The sequence below is a fragment of the Sander vitreus genome, chromosome 4 (assembly GCF_031162955.1).
Source record: "Sander vitreus isolate 19-12246 chromosome 4, sanVit1, whole genome shotgun sequence".
In the NCBI taxonomy this organism is placed as follows: domain Eukaryota; kingdom Metazoa; phylum Chordata; class Actinopteri; order Perciformes; family Percidae; genus Sander; species Sander vitreus.
Window position 1 is genome coordinate 23,916,533 of NC_135858.1, and position 24,615 is coordinate 23,941,147.

Here is a 24,615-nt window from a genome sequence, read left to right on the forward strand (position 1 = left end):
TGTTCACTCAGCGTTTTGTTTTGTTGTTAAACTGTGTGTAAAATGAGCGGTGACGTGAAATCACCCTACGGTACCGTCTATTTTCTGGATGGTTTCAAGGTAACGGAAGATTTTTACAAGTAAATTAATAATCCAGGCAGCACATTCTCGTCTCCCTCCTTCATTTTACAGTCCAATGGTGGCTAGAACGGCTCCGGGTCAAACGTCAATATGGAATGGATTAATCTGCATTATTGTTTTTAACGCGTTATTTGTTCTCAGATTAATTAATCGAAATTAACGCGTTATTTTGACAGCCCTAATATATATATATATATATATATATATATGTGTGTGTGTGTGTATATATATGTATAAGCTTCATTTTAAATATGATTTGTGAAATTAACCTAAGTGACATGACTAATCAGACTATAGGTTACTATCTGAATCTTATGTTTGAAACTTCTCAAAAGGCATAGAGCGGAAATGACCGATAACAACAAGGATGTTTCATACATACAAGGACTGTTGCATGACTTCTCCCATATTAATCTGTTAGCCCCAATACATTGAAAGAATTACAATATTTGAGCACAATATTTATCCTACTACAAATTTGTTTCAAGATTTGTGACTGCAGTTAGCCTAACAAATGTGATTTTTGTAAAATTAAAGAAGTCCGAATGTCAGTATACATTAAAATTCTAGAACTCTCAAAACAATCCTAAACTGCAAGCCATTCAAGGATGTAACATTATGAAAACCAAAACCAGACAGTAGGCCTACAGTGGACTGTCAACTTATTAATTCTACTGGAAACATTTCACATCCACAAAGCTAAGTTCTCAAAGTCTCGGCTTTCATTTGAGCCTTCAGAATTTTCATTCAGTTTATTTATTTAATTAATTATTACTTTTTCTTGATGTGCTACTGTGGTGGTCCTACATTTATCCCATAAAATAAATGTAATAGCCTACATGCATACATGTCCTGAAAATAAAGGCTAAGCATGTATCTCCTTATTGAGAGTGAAGACAGGACTTTATTGAGTATGAAACTATGATGCCGAACTGTTTTATAATTGAATTTAATGGAGAGAGAAAAACAAGGACAGTTCGGAAAAAACTTTATTAAACGACTCAGGAGCATGGATTTTGGAGGCTACCACAAAAACACATTGGACATAAATCCAATCGGATTCTTGCAAACGTTTGACAGGCTGAAGAACGGACCAATGGAATAACTGGAAATATGCTGAAATGGGCGTGATCTAGGCAATGTCATCAACTCTAGACGCTTTGTTGTTCTTGCGGGACATAGACGGAGAAAACATTTTTTAATTCGTTGTAAACAAGCCGGGTTAAGCAAAGATACCATTTCACATGGTTCGATGTAATCAAACGCCAGCCAATCATATAGTTAAACCAATGTCTGCTGGTGAAAAGTGGCGTATTTGTTGGACTAAATCATCTTAGCATTGAGCTAGTTAGCTTTAAAGTTAGCTACTCCTGAGGGTGTCCACTGTCCAGATTGGAGCGGAAGAAATTCCAGGCACTGGGAAGAAGGGAAGAAATTTCTGCTGGGATGCCTTACACAAGTTAGGAGAAAATGTATTTTAATGTTCCGTCTGGAATCATGACACTATAAAACTGAAGCATGTGTTCGTTTGACTGATATCAAATTGCAGGGACGATTTGATGGTGGCTTTGTAACAGTTAATGTACCAGTTTAGCGAGTTAGCCACGTAGCTAACGGTACGCAGCCCTCAGTAGGAGGACATTTAAAATGGCGGAGGGCTGGCCCATTCCTTCGGCCCTTGTGTTGATGCTGTTGAGTTTGAGTGCCTGGGCTCTGGAGTCTTGTCCCGCTCCTTGCTCGTGTTCTAAAGGAAAAGATGCAGTCCATATTTTGGACTGCAACAGGAAAAGGCTGTCCACGGCTCCTGTGGACCCACCAGATGGGATAACACAAGTGTAAGTACACAACCGGTTAGACGCAAATTGTGTTGATGTAACGTTGGTCTCGTCTTGTAACGTTACTAAATCCACAGCACTGATTTGTTGCTCCACCGAGGGATGCACCATAAGATAAAAACACAAGAAAAAACACAAACCTCACTAATATAATATGAGTTAAAAAGAAGTAAACAAAAAAGTATGGCCTTTAAACGTGCATGCATACAATGCGCCGATGTATTTGTACAAATAGATATTGTACTTTGTAAGTGAATGTAAAGAATGACAAGCCTCCTGCGATAAGTGATAACGTTGTTCAATATTGAGATATCAATATTATTTGCGATAAATAAACCAATATTAAAGTGTACTGAGTTCAGCCTTTCTGCTGCTTTCAGTATTCTGCTATAATACAACAAATTGCTTGTTGAATTGTTAAACAAATTATACATTAAATTGAATATAAAACACACCACTGAAAAAGAACGACTGTTACTTTTGAAAGTGTAGTTTTCTACTGATATTTTCTTTCAACTACCTCCTAAAAGACATCAATATACTCATCTCTTTATTGAAACTGTTGGAACATTATAGTCTTCATAATGGTAGCGTTTGTTGCTGGGCTGTTGAATTGGAGTGCATTAGTTTTAGCTAGGTGTCTCTAATAAACTGGCAACTGAATGGAAGTATCAAGCCGTGAACCTGAACCTGAGTAAATTGATCAGAATTTCTAGAACATTTGGAAAAGGAGTTGTAATCACCATGGTCTGACTGATGCAAATGGTTTTAATTTTGATGATTTAGTTTGCCCATTTCAATTATTCTGCAGCAGATTTTGTGCCGCAGACTTTTTAATATGATACTAATGTTTGTTGAATTTAATTTCAGCACCATGAATCACAATGAGCTGACTGTTCTTCCCTCTCTTGGAGATGTGTCCTCAAATATCACCTCGCTGTCATTGTAAGTATCTCCTTAAGGTTTTTTAGCCTCTCTCAAAATAAGCCTTATGTTATTATGTAAAGGCATGCCTCCTTTAAAGTCTTTCTTCTTTACATACTTCTCCCAAAGTAAAAAAGCAATAATGAATAAGAATAAACACATCTATCTTATGTTAAGTTTAGAACCTTTTGGAATGGTTGGACACTTAAGCTTTTAATGCATTATTTTGTGTATACAAATATACTGTAACCAAAACACTGGTAAGGTACAATTATTTATATATATATATATATATATATATATATATATATATATATATATATATATATATATATACATACATACATATACACATACATACACTGAGTATACCACAGACATAATATGTCATAGTAACCAGTGTCATTATGACTTGAAAACTAATAACTGTCATATTTTTATACAATTCAGAGTCCACAATCGGATCTCAGAGCTGTCGATGCATCAGCTGCAGCCATACGTTTCCTTGGAGACACTGGACCTGACATCCAACTCAATCTCTGAGCTCAAAGTTGGATCCTTCCCCTCCATGCAGCTGAAATATCTGTAAGTAAAATAGTCATCTTCATTTAACCCATTTTCCATCAAGGAAGGTCGGAACATTGTCTACAAGAATAGCCGTCAATACAAGTCAGTGTTTCAACTAGGTTGACTGCAGTGCACCGCTGCAGAATGAATATAGGGGAAACACTGCAAGTTGAAAGTAATAGAAAATAAAACTGGATGGAGTATTGAAATGTTTTAATAAATTAAAATAATGTTACATGGCATGGATTTAGCATTATATGGCTGTGAAGTTGGCATAAAATTTCATCCTAAGTGATATTAAAAAGGTCTTAAATTTAACTTGAAGAATCCTGGTACCCTGATTTTACTAATAGAAAACATCTAGCATCTTAACTAATGTAATTACAAAAACACTTGTCATAACAGTAAACCAGTTCACAATTGGTAGAGTAACTAATGGTATAAAAAGGGAAAGGGGGCTCTATAATACAACAGTAAGGTGACATAGCAGTTTTATTTATTTATATATATATATATATATATATGGCTCAAATCTTTCTGCTCTTTTATCTCAAAGGAATTTGAGTAATAACAAGATCAGCGTCCTTGAGCCTGGCTGCTTTGAAAACATCTCCAGTTCCCTGCTGGTGCTGAAGCTGAACAGGAACAGATTAGCTGTGCTGCCACCCAAAGTCTTCAAACTTCCACAGCTTCAGTTCCTGTAAGTATTGGATGGTGTGTTTTTGGTGCAAAACTAAAATCATTTCTTAAGATTTTAACAGTTGGTACTTGGCAGACAAATTTGTGGATTTTAATTCTGTTGTAACAACTCTTAAGTAGCTGGCTGAATTTACTGTAAACCTAATTGAAAATATTGAGTGGCTTTAGTTTGTTTTGGTATGAATGTACTTGGTTTAAGGAAGCTGTTCCTTACTCTCATTTTAGTGAAATGAAGCGTAACAAGATCAAGATAGTGGACAGTCTGACATTTAAAGGGATGGAGTCACTAAGGTCACTGAAGATGCAAAGGAACAGCATCACTAAGCTCATGGATGGAGCTTTTTTTGGACTTAACAACATTGAAGAACTGTAAGTACAACGTTGTAGACTCTTCTTCAAAGTGGCATTTAACAGTGTGTTTATCAGCAATTGTGGAACAGTACAGTGTAACATATTTTAAAGTAGCTATAAAGATAGCTGTAAATGCACAAATGTAGGTGGGTTAAGGAAAACACAAAAGTAGGAGAAAACCTCACAACTTATTCTGTATTTTCAGTGTCATGACATTCGTCATGCTATTTAGTCATGATTTTCTTTCTGCCAGATTTTTCAATAAAATAAAACCTTTTCTGTAATTTAGTTATTTCTGTTTGTCATTCCATCTGTGTCTCAGAGAGCTGGAGCACAATAACCTAACAGAGGTCAACAAAGGCTGGCTGTATGGACTGCGCATGCTGCGTATCCTGCGGGTCAGCCAGAATGCTGTTGGCATCATCCGACCAGACGCCTGGGAGTTTTGCCAAAAGCTGGAAGAACTGTGAGTTTGCTTTACAGCTAAATGCCCATGCAGCTAAGAGTCCCCACTTTCTTTCCTCAGCTTCAGACTTTGAAATTCATTCTCTGTGCTCAGAGGAGTTATGGTATCTTGCTACAGTACTGTTGGGTGGCGGGAGCGGATTCAGTGCTGTCTTGCCTCCCAATTTTGTGAAAATGCCTCATTTTAGATAATCATTCTTAGAGAAGAGTCCAGCACACTGACCATTACGCAAGCAATCATTTATTTAGAAAAATACAACGTTTCGGTCCCAGACCTTCATCAGGTAAATTCACACATTGACCTCAACCATAGCCTTAAATAGTTTGGTTGACTGACCAGGACCAATCAAGTCCAGCTCTGGAATGACGTCATTCATTCACAAAGTGGCACTCCCATCACGGACTGTGAACAGGAAAAGGCAGAAAAAAAGCCACTCAGTACATTTAAAAACAATGGATAATCAGACCAGTTTTGTTATAGGCTCATGGTCAATGCATTGTCATTAGCCCAATATTTTTCTACACTTAATCAGAGAGGACACAGTCCATTCAAAAGTGGATCATTACATTGTAGCAGTCCATATGCACCTGTACAATGAACAGTTCCTGAGAATAAACTAATAAGGAAAAAACATCAAATTAGCATAACATGATAATCATGCTTGAATGTGGAATAACATTAACATGCAAGACTAGTGTTCCATAAAGAACTTGGTTGAACTAATGTTTGTCAAAATCTGGTTGTTATGTGCAGAGACTTGTCCTTCAATCATCTGACCAGACTTGAGGAGACAGCCTTCGTAGGATTAGGTCTCCTGGAGAACCTGAACCTCAGAGAAAACGCCATCATCCATTTAGGAGAGGGAGTGTTCAGTGGCCTGGCAAGTCTGCGCACCCTGTAAGTGCTATGCCTCAAAGAAATCGGTCTGAAATATGTGTTACCTATTTGATCAAACAAGTGTAATAGAGCACAGTATGCAAAATATAACCCTGTTGACATGTTCTTGGCTCTGTGCATTCTCATGAAGGCTGCTGACTACAGGAGGTCTGTGTTTGTTTCACTCGTCATGTGTAGTTCTAGTCCGTTTCCCAAGTAATCCTAAGTAGTTTAGAGAAATAACAGTAGAAATTGCCAGTATTTTTAAGTCTGCATCCTCTAATATAGTCTTTGTTGCCTTCTGATCCTGCTCGTCATTAGTTGTCTGTTTAGTCTTACAGCAAACCACCAGAATCCTGTTCTCTTGGTTTTGTGTCCTCTGTCGTGGCATTCACTGTAGGCATCATGTTTAATTGATTTCAGATGAGTTGAAACTGGAAAAATCTACAGTCGAGTTCTGCTCACTCACAGGAGAAGCAAGCATAGGTCTCTTACTTCAGGGTTTCCCGCAGCACTTTGCAGTTTAGGCGGCCCGCCTTAACAACACACGCATGCCGCCTTAACTGAGTCTTCAATAAATAATTAAATATATATATAAAAACCGCAAGTCGCATCAACACAGTCTGTAGGAAACAAGGTAACGGCGAGTTGTAAAGATACCACCAATCACAATGGAAAGAGCATTTGCTGGCGGTGAGTGTAACTGTCATTTATTCACATTTAAAGGGATAAATCGCCATTTCACCGTCGCGTGTGCGTTGGAGTTTGTTAACAAATGTGTGGCAGCTGGGGCATGCCCGGGCAGAGACGGGGTGAGTGGACTGCTGGAGTGATCCTGTTATGTTATCTCAGCGCGGTTTGTTTTGGAGAAGAGTTGTCAGGCAAAGTGGAAGAGAGCGTGTCACGGAGGATAATGGGAGCAATGCAAGTAAAATTGTTATAGCACTTTTTTTGAAAATAGTTTACTGAGCTTAAAATTTGTAAAATTGTACATTGCAACTGTTATTTTGAAAAGCTGGTTATTTATTAATTATTTAAATGTAATATTTAGTGTATTGTGTAGTACAGATTCTGCACTACAGAGATGTATTAATTGTATATTTAAATTTGATATTTAGTGTAGTGTGCACTACAGATGTAGTTGAATGCTCAACATTTCAGCGTCTACTGAGCATAACAACAAATGACAAACCGCTCTGGCTTTGTCAGGAATGTTCTCTCTTGGGTGTTGAATACAATTTTTTTAAATATAAGTTAATGGGAGTTATCTGTAACAATAATGCCCTCCTACATGTATGCACCCCATATATGTGCCACAAAATACATTACTTGTGAACAGGGGTATACGTCTGCTGCTTTTACCCTTCTCCATTCACAAAATGTGTGCGCTTGCAAATTATTAGACGACCAATCTAAACTATATTAACACCACCACAAAAGTTATGAAAATACTGTGTAGCTAAGGCTCAGAGTATCGGCCTAATTAAGCAAATATGCTTTTGTCATTGTACATTTTCTTGCAGAGTAAAAAGTGTTGGTAAGGGAGGAAGTTGTGAACTCATTATTTGCCGCTCAGACTTCCACTTAAGCCACTGAGCTGCGATGAGAAAGGGGTCCTTTTTGGGAGCTTGACCATCCTGGGAGCATTCATGGGAGAGGGGAATTGAAGAGTGTAACCAGGCATGATGAAAAAGAAACAAAAGAGCCCTATAAACACAAGGCCTCTCTGTGTTTCCAGTGGACCCATGAACTGTCCCACTGCTAAACAGAGCCAATTAATTTCCCCTCCACAGCCACAGTGCAGATAATGTGCCCTCTCTGTGGTCTTCTTTAAAAACAAAACAAAAACTTTGCAGGAGGAGTCATCACATCTTCATTCTGTAGTGTGTGCCTAATATCTAAAATGGGACTCTTTGTTTTTCAGGGATATCCGCAATAATGAAATCTCCTGGGCCATTGAAGACTCCATTGGTTTGTTTAATGGAATGAAGAAGCTGAACACACTGTGAGGGCACTCAGATTGCACACATATCGATAGATGGGAATATTGACAGATTTATAATACAAGTAAAATATCTTGGATTTAGACTTTATTTTTATTCTAAATTCTGTGTCAGTGTCCCAGACACTCTGTTTCTGGGGAGAAATGTTTCTTGATAATGTGAAGCTTTAATCATATAGGTCTGTTTGTACTTTACAGGTTTAATTGTGCTGTGAAATTGTTCCTGTTCCCAGTTTATTCTTACTTGCATTAAAAGGCTGGACAAATGTCTCAATTTTGCCTGAAGAAAAACTGCTGACTCAGTGGTTCCAGTGTGCAATGAAATGTTAGCCAGGAGCAGGTTTTGTGGTAACCGTTTTTACTGAACATCATGTTAATTATTATTTTTTTTTTAAAAAAGGATCCTACAGCAGAACAAAATCAAATCAATCACTAACAAAGCGTTTGAGGGCCTGGAGGAGCTGGAGCACCTGTGAGTAAAGCCATCGCACACCCCTGTTACGCCCCACAGTTATACTCATCGTGTCTCAGAAGGATCTCTTGTTATTGTTGAATGATTATAAATAGAAGGATTTTTTTTATTTATTTTTTTTATCACTGTGCTGCTGCTGTTGTCTTATGCTTGTGAGATGTGATGCCATTTTGATCAAATCACATCGTAGGCATGTCTAATCCATATTTCTGTCCACTCTGCAGGGACCTCAGCAAGAATGGCATCATGTCGATACACCCCGAGGCGTTGTCCCATATGAAGCTCAAAGTGTTGTGAGTAGACACTAAATGACTCTTAAAGCACATTTGGAAGCCTTATTGTTGTTTCTTGACTGATGTAACAATATTACTTTCATAAAAAAAGATGTATAATGATTAAGTAATACTGCAATTAAAGGATATAATTAGTGTTTTTAATAAAAAAATAAAATAAAAATTATATAGTTTGTATGAAGAAGATAAGTTGTAACCTACTGTAGCTTTAGTAATGAATGGACAAGAGCACTGAAACTTCAGTTTGGAGCCTTTCGTCCCATTCAATGTTTAAAATGATGTGTAATTGTGGAAACATTAGCTTGTTGTCTTAACAAAAACGTAAATGTATTGGCGCAGTTGGACCAGCAGAGAGATGTGATTCAGCATTTGAGTTGCAGCATCCTCATCCTCTTCTTTAGGTCAACTGTCTCTTCTGCCTGTGAGGAAAGACAGTGGAAATGTTAAGTCTCCTGGCTGTTTTTGAGGTTTTGATCAGCCCATCTTAGGAGTGTCTCAAGCATTGGCTAACGAAATGCCCCAGCAGTTGTCAAACTCAGTAAATGTATCATGACTCTAGTCCTATTAATTAGTCTGTTGCTTTAATAGAATATAGCACTATTTGCTAGGCGAGTGGATAAAGTGGCTTTGCCTGATAACTTAGCTACTGGAACATAATGGTTACACCCTTGTAATTAAGATTTATTTTAGGATTAAGTGTATTAAAACATGGTTGTGGAGGCGTTGTTAGCAATTAATTAATTTTCCTGTCTTTATTAAGATCAGTTAAAGGTTGCTTTTACACCTGTAATTCAGCTCCAATGGTTGGTTGATTTTTCTTTTTTTGGTTTGAAAATGAAAACCCTGATATATGACTTTGGATAGTGGCCATGCTTAAAATATCCTTACCCCCTTTCTATATAATGAATTTTGATCATTCACAGTGTTTCTTTTTTTTTATGGCTGTGTATCATTGCTTGTTGTCTGTATTGTTTGTATTTTTAGTTTTCTAGTGGGATTGTATTTATGCATCTGAACTGCTACAGGTGTGGCATTTTATAAACTGTTAGGTTCATAAATAACAATTCCTTCGGGGTTCAGAGGAACAAGGTGTTTTTTAGCAAGAATTTGTCACACATTGTAACAGGGACCTCAGAGCTTTGTTTTCATGATATTTGGTATAACAAAAATACAGCAATTCTTGCATGCTCACCGTCACTGTTACTTAAGCACCACTTGATATGTTGTCATATAGCCCTGTTTATATTATTTAGGTAAATTAAAACTTTACGCACACTTTAAGCAAGTAAAAGCAAGTTTGCTTTTCTAAAAAGGTAAATCATCAATCGCTTATTGAAATGTTCACAAACACATTCTGGAAATCCCAAGTTCATACTTATTTTTTTCAGTGGGTTCATCTGATCCTTTTATCCCTACAGCAGTTTGCGGATTCCATCATCTTATTTTAAAATGACTCTTCTCACGTCTTCCTTCATTACCTTTCTGTCCTCAGTGTCCTGAACACGAGCAGCCTGCTGTGTGACTGCCACATGCAGTGGTTGGGGCCTTGGCTGACTGACAGCCAGTTCCAGCAGTCTGTCTCTGCTATCTGTGCTCATCCTGCCAGCCTACTTGGTCACAATGTCCTGTCCATCAGCCTGGAAAAGTTTGTTTGTGGTCAGTACCATTTTTCTTTTTTTGTTTGTTTTAAATACTGTTCTCAGTCAGTGAGATTTGTGTGCTGATGGTGGTGCTACAACAGCCATCGAAAATTCTAAACTAAGCAAAAACTATGCTCTGCTGTTACCATGTAGCAATTTGAAGTCCATTACTCTACTTTTTGCAAAAGCTGCAAAACGTCTTAAACCTATCTCCTCCCACATGTTTGTTTCAATTGATACCAAATTTGGGCAACTTCATCTTCAGACTGTCCTCCACAAATTTACCATTACAATGTTTGATTAATCAAAAATTGAGTCCACAGTGCATTAAAACGTTTTACTTCATACAGTAGTGTAAAGAAATACTGCCATTTCTTCCAAACTTAATCTTTGATGTTCATGGAAAAAATTCACAACATTCGAAGATCATTGTAGATTTGGTGTGTGAAATTTCAGAATTTTATCTCAAGGAGATTTTTTTTTTTTTAATTGTCCCCATCTACACATTGCAGTCAATGCAAAATAGAGCATCTTTAAAGGGGTAATTGAATGCAAAACCGAATTTACATAGAACCTCAAAATCCCTTTGACACCTCTTTCCTCTGCAAATCTCACAATTTGAAACTGCCTCTGAAAACGGGCAAATCTCAACGAGCCACCTAGTTGACGTTAACTCGGCGGCTCTTTTGGCTCTAGTCTCTTTCTTTGTCACGCCCAAACATTTACATAGGCTACACCACTGATCTGAGGTAAGCTTAGTCATCTGAATAGGTCGCGTAGATCTCAGAAATTGTATACATTGTTAATCTGCTATTTTACCACTAAACTCATTTCTGAGACTTTTTTATGCGAGAAATCAACTATGTAGAGGTCAAATATGGGCCGTTTTACTACACTACAAATTTTGTCCGACTGTGTGTCGCAGTTCAGCAGGAGCTCAGCAGGCTACGTGACAGCGGCCGGTGCTGCCTCGCCGCCCGGCGTGTCCTACTTCATAGACTCCGGCTCGCTGTGAGCTAGCTGGATCTCCGTCACGAAGGGAAGCCCTCGGCGCTCCATACCCGCGCAAAGTCACCGTTTCTGGTTACTGGACTACAAAATCCGAGGCCCTGATGGAGCTCCAGGGCCTGTAGCTAGCCGCGATCTTTACCCATAGCATTGAAGGGACAGTAGCGGCTAACAAAATTCCTAGCTAATGTTCACAAAAATGCATTAAATTGAAATCGGACACCATTGTTAGCTTTATAAGTAGCCTGGTTGACACCAGACCCTTCTCAGTTGTAACTGAGAGTGGGTCTGGGAAAGGTTCATTGACAGTTAATTTCCAAAGGGGCGTCGCCAACGGACGCCGCTCAAATGCCTCTGGGCGCATTGGATACTCCAACCAATCAGACCACCAATCCGGGTGACGCTGCGCTTCGGTAGCCGTCATGTTGAATGTAAACAAAAAGCTGCTCGCCGTCGCTGCACTATCGTCGTCGCGTAAAGCCTGCCTCAACGGTTGTGATTGGCATAAAGCCCGCCTCAGCGGTTGTGATTGGTGACTCGATTTTGGGGACATTGGAAATGGGTTTGAATGGGCTCTTTGCCAGACTGACTTGCAGAGCAAATCTCAAATTTGCCAGAAGTTCATCAGGGTTTACCCAGGCTACTTTATAAGACCTTCGGGGTAGATGTTATATAAGTGGCGTGACGAAATTCAAACTGTAAATATACTCTAGTTATGCCGAAAGTGAAGCTAACTAACCGCGATCTGTACACATAGGATTGAAGGGACAGTAGCAGCTAATGAAATACCTAATGTTCACAAAAAATGCATTAAATTGAAATCGGACACCATTGTTAGCTTTTTAAGACCTTGGGGTAGATGTTATATAAGTGGCATGACGAAATTCAAACTGTAAATATCCTTTGGTTTGCTGGCAGCTGGCAGCCAGCCAGCTCCTGAGCCCCGAGCCCCGGTAGTCCAGTAACCGAGAAACGGTGACTTTAACTGGGTATGGAGGTTTCCGCTTTCTCGTCAGACTGTGTGGAGCTCCTAGCTAAAGTCCGACACGTCTTACCAAATTTGCAATTAGCCATCAATTTTCGTAAAACCATAGAGCCATATTCACAGGGACTACCCTGTGAATATATTAATATAATATATATGGCTCTATTTAGAAAAGGGCCTAATAAAATAGCATTCGGGCAATTTTCAGCCCAACCAATGTTACATACCCTATTAGGAGACCTTAAGGAACAGTGTAAAATACCCTATATAATCACTTATTCACCCCTTTAAACATCAGTTCGGCATTTATTGATCTTTTTGAAAATAAATGACAGGCATCTCTATGTTGTCTTAACCAAGTACACAAATTCTCAGAATTTTCTAATGAGAATTTTTTTTTCTTTACAGCAGCTTTAAATTCTTTTAGTTGAGTAGAGTTTAAAATGTTCGGCCCCGACCATCGCTGCGGAGCAGCTATAATTACAATGTATATTTTATTATAACAGCTCATTATGTCCTCCTCGAAGTTTTTTAACTAATTTCATAACCAGTTGTACAAAACGTCTAACACTGGGATATACAGTTGTTGGGTCCTAATAGATCCCAAGCTGACCACGATGTTGCCCTTCCTTTATTGGCATACTTTATGTTGAACACCAACTAATATCATACATTTCAGTTAAGAGGTCTGTTGTAAAAATATGGATTTTTCTAACTTAGAAAAATGCTGAGTTTATCTGTCCTTGCTCCTTAACAGATGATTTCCCCAAGCCTCTGATCTCAACTCACCCAGAGACACATGTGGCCCTGCGGGGGAACAACGTGACTCTGAGCTGCGTTGCGTCCAGCAGCAGTGATTCGCCAATGACAACAGCTTGGCGGAAGGATGGGGAGGTGCTGTATGATGCAGAAGTGCAAAACTATGCCCGGTACCAGGAGGGAGAACTGATCTACACCACTGTGCTTCACCTCCTCAATGTCAACTTCACTGATGAGGGGCGCTACCAGTGTGTGGTCTCCAATCACTTTGGCTCCAACTACTCCAACAGGGCCAAGCTTACTGTCAATGGTGAGGATGTTTTCCCTTTTGTCAAAGAATGTGATTGATGATTGCCAAGGATTGCCAGCCATATGTTTTTCTCTTTTTCTGTATTTTTTTTCTGTAAGCTATAAGGTGCTGGTCTTGCCAGTATACTATACACTTTGGTTATGGCTTATATCACTTTATATTTTATGTCTGTCCCACCCTTGACTTTCTATTGACTTATCTTTCAGAGCTGCCATCCTTTCTTAAGACTCCCATGGATCTGACGATCCGGACTGGGACTATGGCCCGGCTGGAGTGTGCTGCTGAAGGCCATCCATCACCCCAGATTGCTTGGCAGAAGGATGGAGGCACTGACTTCCCTGCTGCCCGGGAGCGCAGGATGCACGTGATGCCAGATGATGACATCTTCTTCATTGCTAATGTGAAGACGGAAGACATGGGAGTGTACAGCTGTACAGCTCAAAATGCAGCTGGCAGCCTGTCTGCAAACGCTACTCTCACTGTACTGAGTGAGTCACCCACCTGATCAACAGAGCATATTACTGACGTTTTATTACTTGGTATTTTCAGAGTCACTCTGCTCATGTACACTACCGGTCAAAAGTTTGGGGTCACTTAGAAATGTCCACTCCATTCCAGACAGAATACCAGCTGAGATCAGTTGCATTGTTTTTTTTAATCAGAGCAGCAGTTTTCAGATTACATTGTGTGCTTACATAATTGCAAAAGGGTTCTCGACTGTTGTAGACAGAAGTGGCTGAAGAAACGCTTGAAATTCCATGTTTTTTGGTCTAAATGTCATACCCAAGTTAAAAATGTTGGTACAGCTCCCATATACTATAGACACTGGGGTGTGTCTGATATCATCTCAAGTTTTTGTTACAAGTGTCAGGGTGATTCTAGGCCTTACTGACACAGAGTTACAGACGCTAGAATGGAGGTTTTTTATTTCCGTCCAAGTCATAAATCTGTAAAATGATTAGAATACACTGCTGTAAACACATCTGACAGGTGACAGACAACACAGGGCATTATGGCACATGTCTCAGCTTACTACAGAAAAAATCCAGAAGCCAAAAGACTCAAAAATGTATTTTATATTGTTTTTTTTCCTACAGATTCTACAATGTCTGTGTGTTTTTTATTTTCATTTGAAAAGTGCAAAGAAAAAAGCCAAAAAACTACAAAATACAACACTTCTCAAATACACAAACACACCCACATCAATCACCTTTCCAATGATATCAGGCACAGCCCAGAGTGTCAAAGTATATGGGAGCTGTACCACTTTTAACTTGGGTATGACATTTAGACCAAAAAACATGGAATTTCAAGCGTTTCTTCAGCCACGTCTTTCTACAACAGTCAAGAACCCTTTTGCAATTATGTAAGCACACAATGTAATCTGAAAACTGCTGCTCTGATTAAAAAAACAATGCAACTGATCTCAGCTGGTATTCTGTCTGGAATGGAGTACAATGGACATTTCTAAGTGACCCCAAACTTTTGACCGGTAGTGTATGTCTGTCACTCATTACACACCCCTGTTTTTGTTTTTCCTAATTGGCAATTTTAACTAATGACAATGTAAATGCAAACCTTATTATACCATGTCCACGGAGTATATTTAAATCTAAATGAATGAACTGTCTCTGACACAACTGTTACATCACAGTTCTTAATAACTGTGCTTCTGAGATTTGATTAGGCTATATGGTGGTATATAATTAATGACACAGTTTTGTAATCAAGGCTTAAAGGAGAGCTATTACACTCCAGGCTCATGCTTTTTTCATACTATTTTTTGTTCCTTTTCTACTAGAACATTTACATGCTTTAATGTAAAAAAAACCCTACTAATTCTTCTCAAAATAACAAACTTGACCTTGTAGACATCCATCTAAACCGTTTGACACACACCACTGGGATTATCCTTATTAAATAAAAAATCAATGAATCCTTTTCTCTCCCAGAAACTCCATCCTTCATGCGGCCGCTGGAAGACAGAACTGTGGCCCGTGGTGAAACTGCTGTGCTTCAGTGTATAGCTGGAGGCAGCCCAGCCCCTCGTCTCAACTGGACCAAAGATGACGGGCCTCTGGTACTCACCGAGCGCCACTTCTTTGCTGCAGCCAACCAGCTCCTTATCATAGTTGATGCTGGTCCTGCTGATGCTGGGAAATACACCTGCATCATGTCTAATACTCTGGGAACAGAACGTGGTCACATCTACCTCAGCGTCTCACCATCACCAAACTGTGACACCGGCCCGGGATACGACCAGGACGGCTGGACCACCGTGGGCATTGTGGTGATTGTGGTGGTGTGTTGTGTGGTTGGGACTTCGCTGGTCTGGGTCATTGTAATCTATCACATGCGCAGGAAAAGTGAGGACTACAGTATCACCAACACAGGTCAGCAGTTTAGACACATAGCCATCTGTGATATAAAATAAACCCAATAATGGCGGCTTTTTGGAAACCATGAAATGTGTTTATGGGGACGGGACTTTGTTGTGAGGATTAGACCGTTTCACAGAACGCAATACCGTGTAACAAAATGTGTCTGTTCCAGACGAGATGAATTTGCCAGCAGACATCCCCAGCTACCTGTCCTCTCAGGGTACTTTGTCAGAGCCTCAGGAAGGTTACAGTACCTCTGAGGCAGGCAGCCACCAGCAGCTCATGCCTCCTCTCTCCAATGGATATGTCCATAAGGGCACAGATGGTGAGTAACCTTCTTTTTATATTTGGTGAATTCCACTATGTTTGATTCTGTAACACAAACTGTTTTTTTTCTTTTGGATGAGGTTATTTTTAATTTTCTTGTGATCAGGAATAATCATTTTGTGATATCTATAACAAGCTTTGGTTTTTCATGATAACATGATAAGTATGTCCTGATCTTGGCATAACAAGTAAGGTATTCTTGCATAACATACGCACACATTGAGTGTATAGTAATCATCTATGAACTGCAATCATGAGGTAATCTCTGCTATGGTCATTACACACTCAGAAAACATGCGATGCAATCATAACCGCCACGATGGAAATTCGGGCCGTAAATTGGAGGGGCCAAAGCCCCCCCTTCCCTACTTTTGGTGCCATGCTTGGACCACACCCATTTTTGAACTCTGCCCTCATTTTGATCTCAACTACACACCTGTACATTTTCGTAACTTCATCTTGCAGAGTCGTGACGCTATCACGTTGACAAAAATCTGGCCACAGACTACAGTAGGTGTCTCTAGGACGTTTGGATGCCATGATGACACACACATACATACATACATGCATACATACATACACACATACACACACACACACACACACACACACACACAGTGAAAACAGCACCAGTGTTGCTGTCGCCGCTGGTAACAAAATTCATGTGACCACAAGAAATCAAACGCATAAAGATGCAACGCATCTGACATGGAAAAACATAAAATGTCTTTAAATAATTCTGTATAAATAAATCGCAGCTTCTTGGACTGACTTTTCAGGATTCAAAGATTTTCCTATGCTGTTAGATTCTTCTTTCTGCTTTTGTTTTTCGGATCACATCCCTGCTGAAATGAGACGCTGACTAATTATCATGTGTGTCCCAGGTGTGTGTTATGGAGACACGGGCAGCGAGGTGGAAACTGAGGGGAATGGCGTGCTGCACTGCAGGGTTGGCTCTTTGTTCACTGGCCGTAGCAGCTTTCACCCTGGAGAGCCCCGCGAGGGACTAGTTGGACTCTCCACAGGTTGGTGTCATCTACACACAAGCAGTTATGTGCTTTTTATTTATGTTCAGAGGATTAGATTTTTGTTTTCTGCATTCTTATTGTTCAGTCCAGATGTTAGTTTTTTTTTCGTGTCTAAAGGATTTGGAAACAATAGCTATGCCTTTTACTCATCCTTTCAACTTGTCTAGTATTTATGTAGATGTGTTCATATAAAGGTGTAATAAGGTTGAAGTTATTTTCATATGTATATATTTTAATTCAATTTTGATATAATAACATATGAACTAATTAAGAGAAAATGCATACTACCCTTAATAATGAGATCAGGATGCTCGTAATAATTGCAGCACTACGCGCATAGATACATATGACGATGGACACAATTCAAAATATTAATCTTTATTTAAATGGCACCTCTCATACACACAGCTAATTTCAAAATGCCAACAATTAAACAAAGCTAAAATGTTGAAACACGTTTAAAAAGAGGAGGGAAGTAAAAAAATAAGAGTTATGTTTTAACAACATAACCTCTTTAAGTAGCTTTTGTATGCAGATCCCAGAACAGTGTGAAACAGTAAACAAGGGTTTCCCCTAGATCAAAGAGAGGCTAATAAGAAACCACGTTAGAAATGTAGCAATTTCAAGGTTTACATTTATTCAGTCATTGTCAGGATTTTTCTTTTCCTGCAAACCAAAAATTAAATAATTTTCCTCACAATTTTGTGGGACACAGGTAACATGTTTTATACTTCCTGTAAATTTACTGTAATCCAATGAGTCTAATGTCCATATGTCTTTTGTATATACTCTATATTAAGACCTTATTTTGAAAAGCAGACATAGTCACATGTGTATCTTGGGCTGTTTTGATGTATTTACGGAGATGTGAGAGGCGGTAGTCTTTTACTCTGTCAGCTCTCGTGCTTCTCTGGTGGTCCAGGGGCAGCGTTTGCATTGCCTCTTTCAAAGAACTTAAATATTTCGGGCTGCTTCAGATTTTTGTCAGACTGTGTTCGCTTCTTGGAAGTGCGGCTTGCCCCAACTCCGTATGCTACAACTGAAGTGAATAATGCGCGGCCGTTGAAAGATTTAACAACTATGAAAAGATTAACAATCTAATAAAATAATAACGCCACAACATTCTGACACACAATACTTGGAACTTTACATCATTAAAGGAACACGCCGACTTCTCGGGACTTTAGCTTATTCACCGTATCCCCCAGAGTTAGATTAGTCCATACATACCCTTCTCATCTCCCACCGCTAGCCTAGCTTAGCACAGATCCTGGAGGTAACCGGCTCCAACTAGCCTACTGCTCCCAATAAGTGACAAAATAACACCAACATGTTCCTATTTACATGTTGTGATTTGTATAGTCACAGCGTGTACAAATAACAAGGTACATGAGACACAGCCATCTCCTAACCGTATACATACTGGGAACTATATTCTCAGAAGGCAAAGCACTGCTATTTCTGCTACTTGGGCGGAGTGATTTGCTCGCAGCACACGAGAAGCCCCGTGGTGAGGAGCAGAGAGTAACAACGGTGCTTTTCAGGTGGTACTAATCTTATTAGCTTATCTAACTCTGGGGGATACGGTGAATAAGCTAAAGTCCCAATAAGTCGACGTGTTCCTTTTAAGTGACATTATTTTCAAGTTCAATTCTTAATAACTATATATTTACCTATTATAAAAAACAAATGAATGAAGTCAATATAATTGAAACACTGGAAAATTGAAATTTGAAATGAAATTCCAGGTCTCGAAAAAGGCATGGAAAACAAAGACGATATGAAATAGTATTTGTTCTATTATGAAACCAATGAATACAGAGTGTATTTGTTTTACATGAAATAAATATATGGTGAGAATAATTTGAAGTAATCAGGCGATTAAGTGTTTCTAAGGCCTTTTCCCAGTTGCATCACGCTGATCGAGTCTCCAAAAGGAAGGTATGGTCTGGAACAGGTTTGAAAAACATATGGAAAGTAATAGTTATCAAGATGCATATTCTTTCTGGCCAGGTGGTGCAGGTCCTCTGGTCATCTGCTCCGACTGCTACGACAACGCAAACATCTACTCTCGCACACGGGAGTACTGTCCCTACGCCTATCTGGGGGAGGACGAGCCGCTGGACAGGACTCTACCGGGCCTGAAGGAGAGCTTCAGCGAGCATGCCCAGCACGAGGACACAGCACTGGAGAGCCTCATTAGCAACCTGGACTCCTCTGTCTTTCTCACCTCCCACGACAAAAGGTTGAGCAGCCACACTCCCCCGGAGCATTATGCTAATGGTGAGACTTGGAAACAGAAATGTTGCCTTTTAGAGCAAGGTGGTGACACCATCCTTTGTCTAGTTGCCAGCTATCATGTCCTACCTGCTGAGGTGTTTTTGGGTAACCTGTTGATGTGTGTGTGTGTGTGTGTGTGTGTGTGTGTGTGTGATCCTGTGTATATGCAGTATAAACACTGAGGTCATTGATTTACTCAAGCCAGATAAGAGATTTCCCACTTAACTGGTCAACTCATTAAAGATTGTATTTATTATACATATTGATCTTCCAGATATGATTTGGCCAATTTAGATACATAGAGGCTTGTTATGAAGGTTGACGGTTGATATAGGGCTTAAATAATTGATTATTTTCAATTACTTTTTGATGTCAAAACAATGTAAAACAATCACAAGTTCCTGAGAGTGTAAAAGATCTTCAGTCTTGTTTTGTCTAACCAACACTCCCAAAATCTAAAGGTTTTCGAGTTAGATGGATATAAATATTGGTGTCTTAAGTATTGTGTTTTCCTGTCTTTGCAGATTCTCTCAGCAGGTCCTTCTGGGATGAAGGGGAAGATCCGTCCTCGAAACCCCAAACAGGCGCATCCCAGCACCCAGTAACCGTACACAGGACACCACCTCTGGCCTCCGCTGCCGACAGGGCAGAGGAACAGAGTGAGGCAGAGGCAGACTACTTGTCCAGCCAAGTAACACAGGACCATAAAAGTGCCTCTAACAGGACTAACCCTCAGGAGCATCCTGCTCCCACATAAGTCCTTTCACTCTGCCCACGTTCTGCCTCTGACTCCTCGTTGCTGCACCCCCACCTCCCTTCACCCACTACCTCCAAAGAGACTCCTTACATTCTGCCAAAGATGCTCTCTTGTATGTTTACATTCCCCTTTCGCTCAAGAGGACATACTATCGTTCTCCACAGTGGAGAAACTGATATGTCAGACTGGAGAAACGGACCATCGATTAAATGGACCTCCTCCTTGACACCTCTGCAGGACCCTCTTCTCCCACGTCCTTCACTTTTCTTTGTTCTCTTTCTAGAGAAAGCTATGAATGTATGCTTTAAAGAGCCATGTCGGATGCTGCCGTGAGAGGAGGCCATGACATGGTGGAGTCTTTACAAGCTCTCGCTCCTCCGTCCCTGCTACTGTGGGGCTGAAATGTTGTGCCCGTGGACGTCACACTGGCAGTTTTGTCTCATCATTCCTCGTACAGACACCTGTTTGAGCAGCCTACGTGACATTCAAACTACCTTTTCCCAAGTGGGGAAAATGGATGTTAAAACAGCTGACAATTGTTGTTCCCTGACCAGCAGTTTGTGGTTGTTAATATAGGAAAGAAAGTATGTGACCATGTAACTGACTCAAAACTATGCTATCTGGACCGTGACACCAAAATGCGGTGTATATTATGAATATATCCTATATCATCTTTATCTGATCTTGTTTTTTTTGTCCTATGTCAAACGCAATTGCTTATTCCTTCATTTTATGTCTTTGTAATGATAAGCAGTTTGGAGAGAAAGCGTACAATTTCTTTTGCACATGTGACAATCATGGTTTTGCTGGCTACTTTCTAACGGTTGTCTGTTGGATGGCCTTTTTAACAAGCATTTTCAGTAACCTCGATCAGGTGATATTATGGCTTATATACAGTATGCACTGATTTGTTTTCCCCCTTCATCATATCTTCCAGGCACTTAATTTAATGGTGGTAAACGTTGTTATGGCAGTGTGCATGCTGTTTTTAAATTGTGAGGATTTATCATCACAGTTTTATCTCAAAAAGCTCACGATCCTTCCATAGATATTGATTAAGCCTAGATTTTCACTTGGGACTGTGAAAAATGAGAATGTATTGTATTATTTTATACATGTATGTATGTACATAAGGCTAGTAATCTATTGAATTCCATGTCTTACTAGTCCATTTGCAGAAAGGTTTGAGACATAAGCTGCAGTAATTTTAAGCTTCTTCATGTTATGCCTTTATTGACATAGCGTTATCCTGACGTTTTAAGCTGTTTGTTCAGGGAACAAGATGAACGCCTTTTCCTGAGAAATGGGTGTAATTTTCCTCCTTACAGAATGACTGACTGTCGTCAAACTGTTCTGTTTCCACGTCAGCTATTAAATTGCTTTGAGGATTTGGAAATGTAAATGCCTGTCGTGTGAAAGAACGTGGTCTCGTTTTTATCAGATTTGATGTCATGAGTTGTCATTAAAAAATATTTATATATAATTTATATTAAGCAAATTGCATTCAGTTGTCAGTTTAGTCGGTACACCGAACTAGTGCACTCTAATACAGCAGTCTCTAAATCCAACCTTCATTACGGTTTTAGAAAGGTGTTGATTCAACTTATGGTTATTTTGGAGGATGTTTGTGGTGCTGTTGAATTGTATTGAGATATACCAAAAGGTGCTTCAATTATTTGAATGTAATACAGTTCAAAAGCACTACAACATACTCAAATAATCAACACCTCTCTGAAACAAAAACTGAACATTTAAAAGCTTTTATGAAGGTTGGATTTATTTCAGGACTGTTTTGTTTCACTACAATAGTTTTAGCTTGGTGTACCTAATAAACTGGCAACTGAGTGATCTCATACTCCATTGACATGATGTCTGACGACAATATTTGAAAGTTTATTTTTGTTATTGTCATTTCTGGTATGTTGATAATCTGTACTGCTACTTTCTGCTCATTTATTTTGGAACAAGAAAGGATTTGTCATGTTCCTTTTCACGGTTTTTTTTTCTTTTCTTTTTTTGCAGTGGTACAAAAAAAAAAAAAATCCAAAATGCTGAAAAGTTGCTAATGTGTGATGGTGTAGCTTGATGCTATATTTTGTAATGTCACAAAGTCGACATGAATTGCATGTCATTCTTGCACTCTTTTGGTTCTAACTTGTTCTTATATTTTAGCAATCATCAGCACGCCTTTGAAAACATCAGCACATTCCAAGCTTCTTCCTCTGAATTTTGGCATTACCAAGCTCAAAACCAACATGACTTTGCCAAGGTCAGTTTCATGCCCCCTTTGAGCGATTGAGAAATTCAAAAACTTGCAGTGATAAGTCATCCTAATGGAGCTACATGTAGGGGGTATTGATCGCTTCTCTGATCAATACTTTTTGCCAACACAGCATAACATAATGTGCATTTGTATTTTATTCTCTGAACGTCCTTATATGACTTTATACCAAAGTTTAGCAGTAACTGCGCTGGCAATATCCAATGCTGCTTGTTTGTATTGTTATAGTTTTGCATCTTGTTTTCAATAGTATTTTTGGACCTTGTTTACCTGTACATTCTGTAAAGCATGTCTCAAGAGCCTTTTTCTTACATAGCCATTACTCTGACATTAAACATGAATTCTGATAGTTTGCTTTGGATCGTGAATGTCTGTCTCAACACTTCTCAGGTAGAAGTAGGATTATTTTCAAAATGGATTAAGCTGTCTATTTTTATTATTGGTCGTTTTGTCTGTGAAATGTCAAAAAAAAAAAAAAAAAAACGTGGGAAAAAGCTCATTACAATTTTAAGTCCAACGTGACATATTCTAAGTGTTTGGTTTGTCCAAAGATGTATTGAATCTACTATGATCTATAACCGAGAAAGGCAAAGAAAAGCTGGAACGAGCAAATGTTTGTCATTTTCGCTCGTAAAATAACCAAAATGTTTTATTCATGAAAATAGTTTATTTTCTGTCAAAGATTAATCAAGTAATCTGTTTCAGATTTCTGTGATGGTGTGTGTTTTTCTGACAGTAGGAAGGTTTAAAGAAAAATGAGAGAAAATGTTCTTGCAGGCTTTGATTTAGGTTACATGTAATTCCAGACACAGGGGTCTTAACCACAACATGATTCTTGGCACACCATGGAACGATTTAAAAGGCCAAGCCATCTATAATCTGGATTTAGTCATGTCAAGCCAACACAAATCCAGCTAATATGGGCCTTAAAAAACTGTTAGTCCATCATCAGTCTTGTTAAGAAAAAGACCTCGTTTTTAAAAGTCCCTCCTACATAAATTCAGTCAAATCCCAGGAAACGTTAAATACAAGTCAAATCTGACTGTGCATCAGCCTTTTAAAGTCTGCAGGTTGTTTGGATCTCCGCTCCACTCCCCAGTACCCATCAAAGACATGATAGCATTGTTAATCATCCTCTACAAGGCGATGAATTATTCAGCATGGCGTCCTGGGTGGCAACTCTGTATTTAAACACCGACTTCTAATGCATCACACACCGAAAACAGAAACTACTGCTGCTTCATAAATACTACAGAAGGTGTGTTCCCTGCTTTCAGTTGTAAAGTTAACAAACTCGACTACATGGCGCTGACATATGAATGTCCTGTGAGTCAACATGCCCAAATTGTGAAAAACCATCGTGCCGTATTGGAGAGGTTTTGGCGAAAGCAAACTGTGTATCATTTTAAGCATGCTGTGAAACACAACTAGTTATCTCCAGAGATGAAGTGACATTTACAAATCTGAATTAACAAGCTACACTTAAACACCTCTTCAGTTTTTGCATCATCTTGAATTCTTCATCCAGCTCCAGTGACATTTATCATGAAACAACCAACATTGCACAAAGACAAAGGAGCTGTTATATTTCATAGTTTGACACCAGCGCACATACCCTTATGTAAATGTGTGAGCTCATGCAAAACCTGTGCTCTCAGGCCATGAAATGGGTAGGCTTTGCATGCAGGTGGGAGTTTCCCCTTGAATAAAGGGTAAGAATTCCCTGCACTAGACCTACATAAATGATAACAATGCACCCATAAACACAGTACTAAGGCTATTCTAAGCATTTTTATGCATAAACAATTGGAAAACAAAGCCATAAATGCCATTCTAGTGACAATTAACGATTAAATCATCCTCCGTATAGGCCATGCATGGATAAATACAGTTGAATGCAGTTAAGCGAGATGGTATGAAGGTATGCGAGTGTAAACCAAAGACCTCAGGGAGGGAGAGAGAGATGAACCAGAGCAGTAAATGGTTTTGATCTCTCTGATTGTGTCAGTAGGTGTCGCTGTGGAGACACTTATTACGATCAACCGGAATGTCCTCCCCAAGAATACTTACCTCACTGTACAAATCAAGAGTCTTAATTAGGTGTAATTGGTTCTGCACGCTTAATATTAGGATTACATGCTCTGTGTATTTTTAGTTAGTCTCATATGTTACACTCATTCTGCCTGATATTAACAAAATACAAAATAACAAAATACAGAATGACATTGCTGCTATATATATTAGACAGGGACTA

General features: G+C 39.1%; 1 protein-coding gene across 1 annotated transcript; it reads left to right on the forward strand.

Moving 5' to 3' along the window:
• Positions 1 to 1,239: 1,239 nt before the first annotated feature.
• Positions 1,240 to 22,710, forward strand: lrig2 (leucine-rich repeats and immunoglobulin-like domains 2). Its single transcript, XM_078249097.1, has 18 exons — positions 1,240 to 1,955; positions 2,826 to 2,900; positions 3,330 to 3,464; positions 4,003 to 4,146; positions 4,371 to 4,514; positions 4,819 to 4,962; positions 5,716 to 5,859; positions 7,763 to 7,843; positions 8,241 to 8,312; positions 8,537 to 8,605; positions 10,098 to 10,261; positions 12,996 to 13,307; positions 13,514 to 13,795; positions 15,260 to 15,700; positions 15,861 to 16,013; positions 16,900 to 17,040; positions 19,057 to 19,326; positions 19,848 to 22,710. The coding sequence occupies exons 1-18, from the start codon at positions 1,768 to 1,770 to the stop codon at positions 20,078 to 20,080; spliced, it is 3,192 nt and encodes a 1,063-aa protein (XP_078105223.1). The 5' UTR covers positions 1,240 to 1,767; the 3' UTR covers positions 20,081 to 22,710.
• The last annotated feature ends 1,905 nt before the right edge of the window (positions 22,711 to 24,615 follow it).

Bases quoted from the DNA above. Each gene is read 5' to 3' on its own strand.
- lrig2 (XM_078249097.1), top strand. From the start codon at position 1,768: ATGGCGGAGGGCTGGCCCATTCCTTCGGCCCTTGTGTTGATGCTGTTG. The intron at 1,956-2,825 runs GTAAGTACACAA...ATTTAATTTCAG, and splicing joins CCAGATGGGATAACACAAGT to CACCATGAATCACAATGAGC. The intron at 3,465-4,002 runs GTAAGTAAAATA...TTTATCTCAAAG, and splicing joins TCCATGCAGCTGAAATATCT to GAATTTGAGTAATAACAAGA.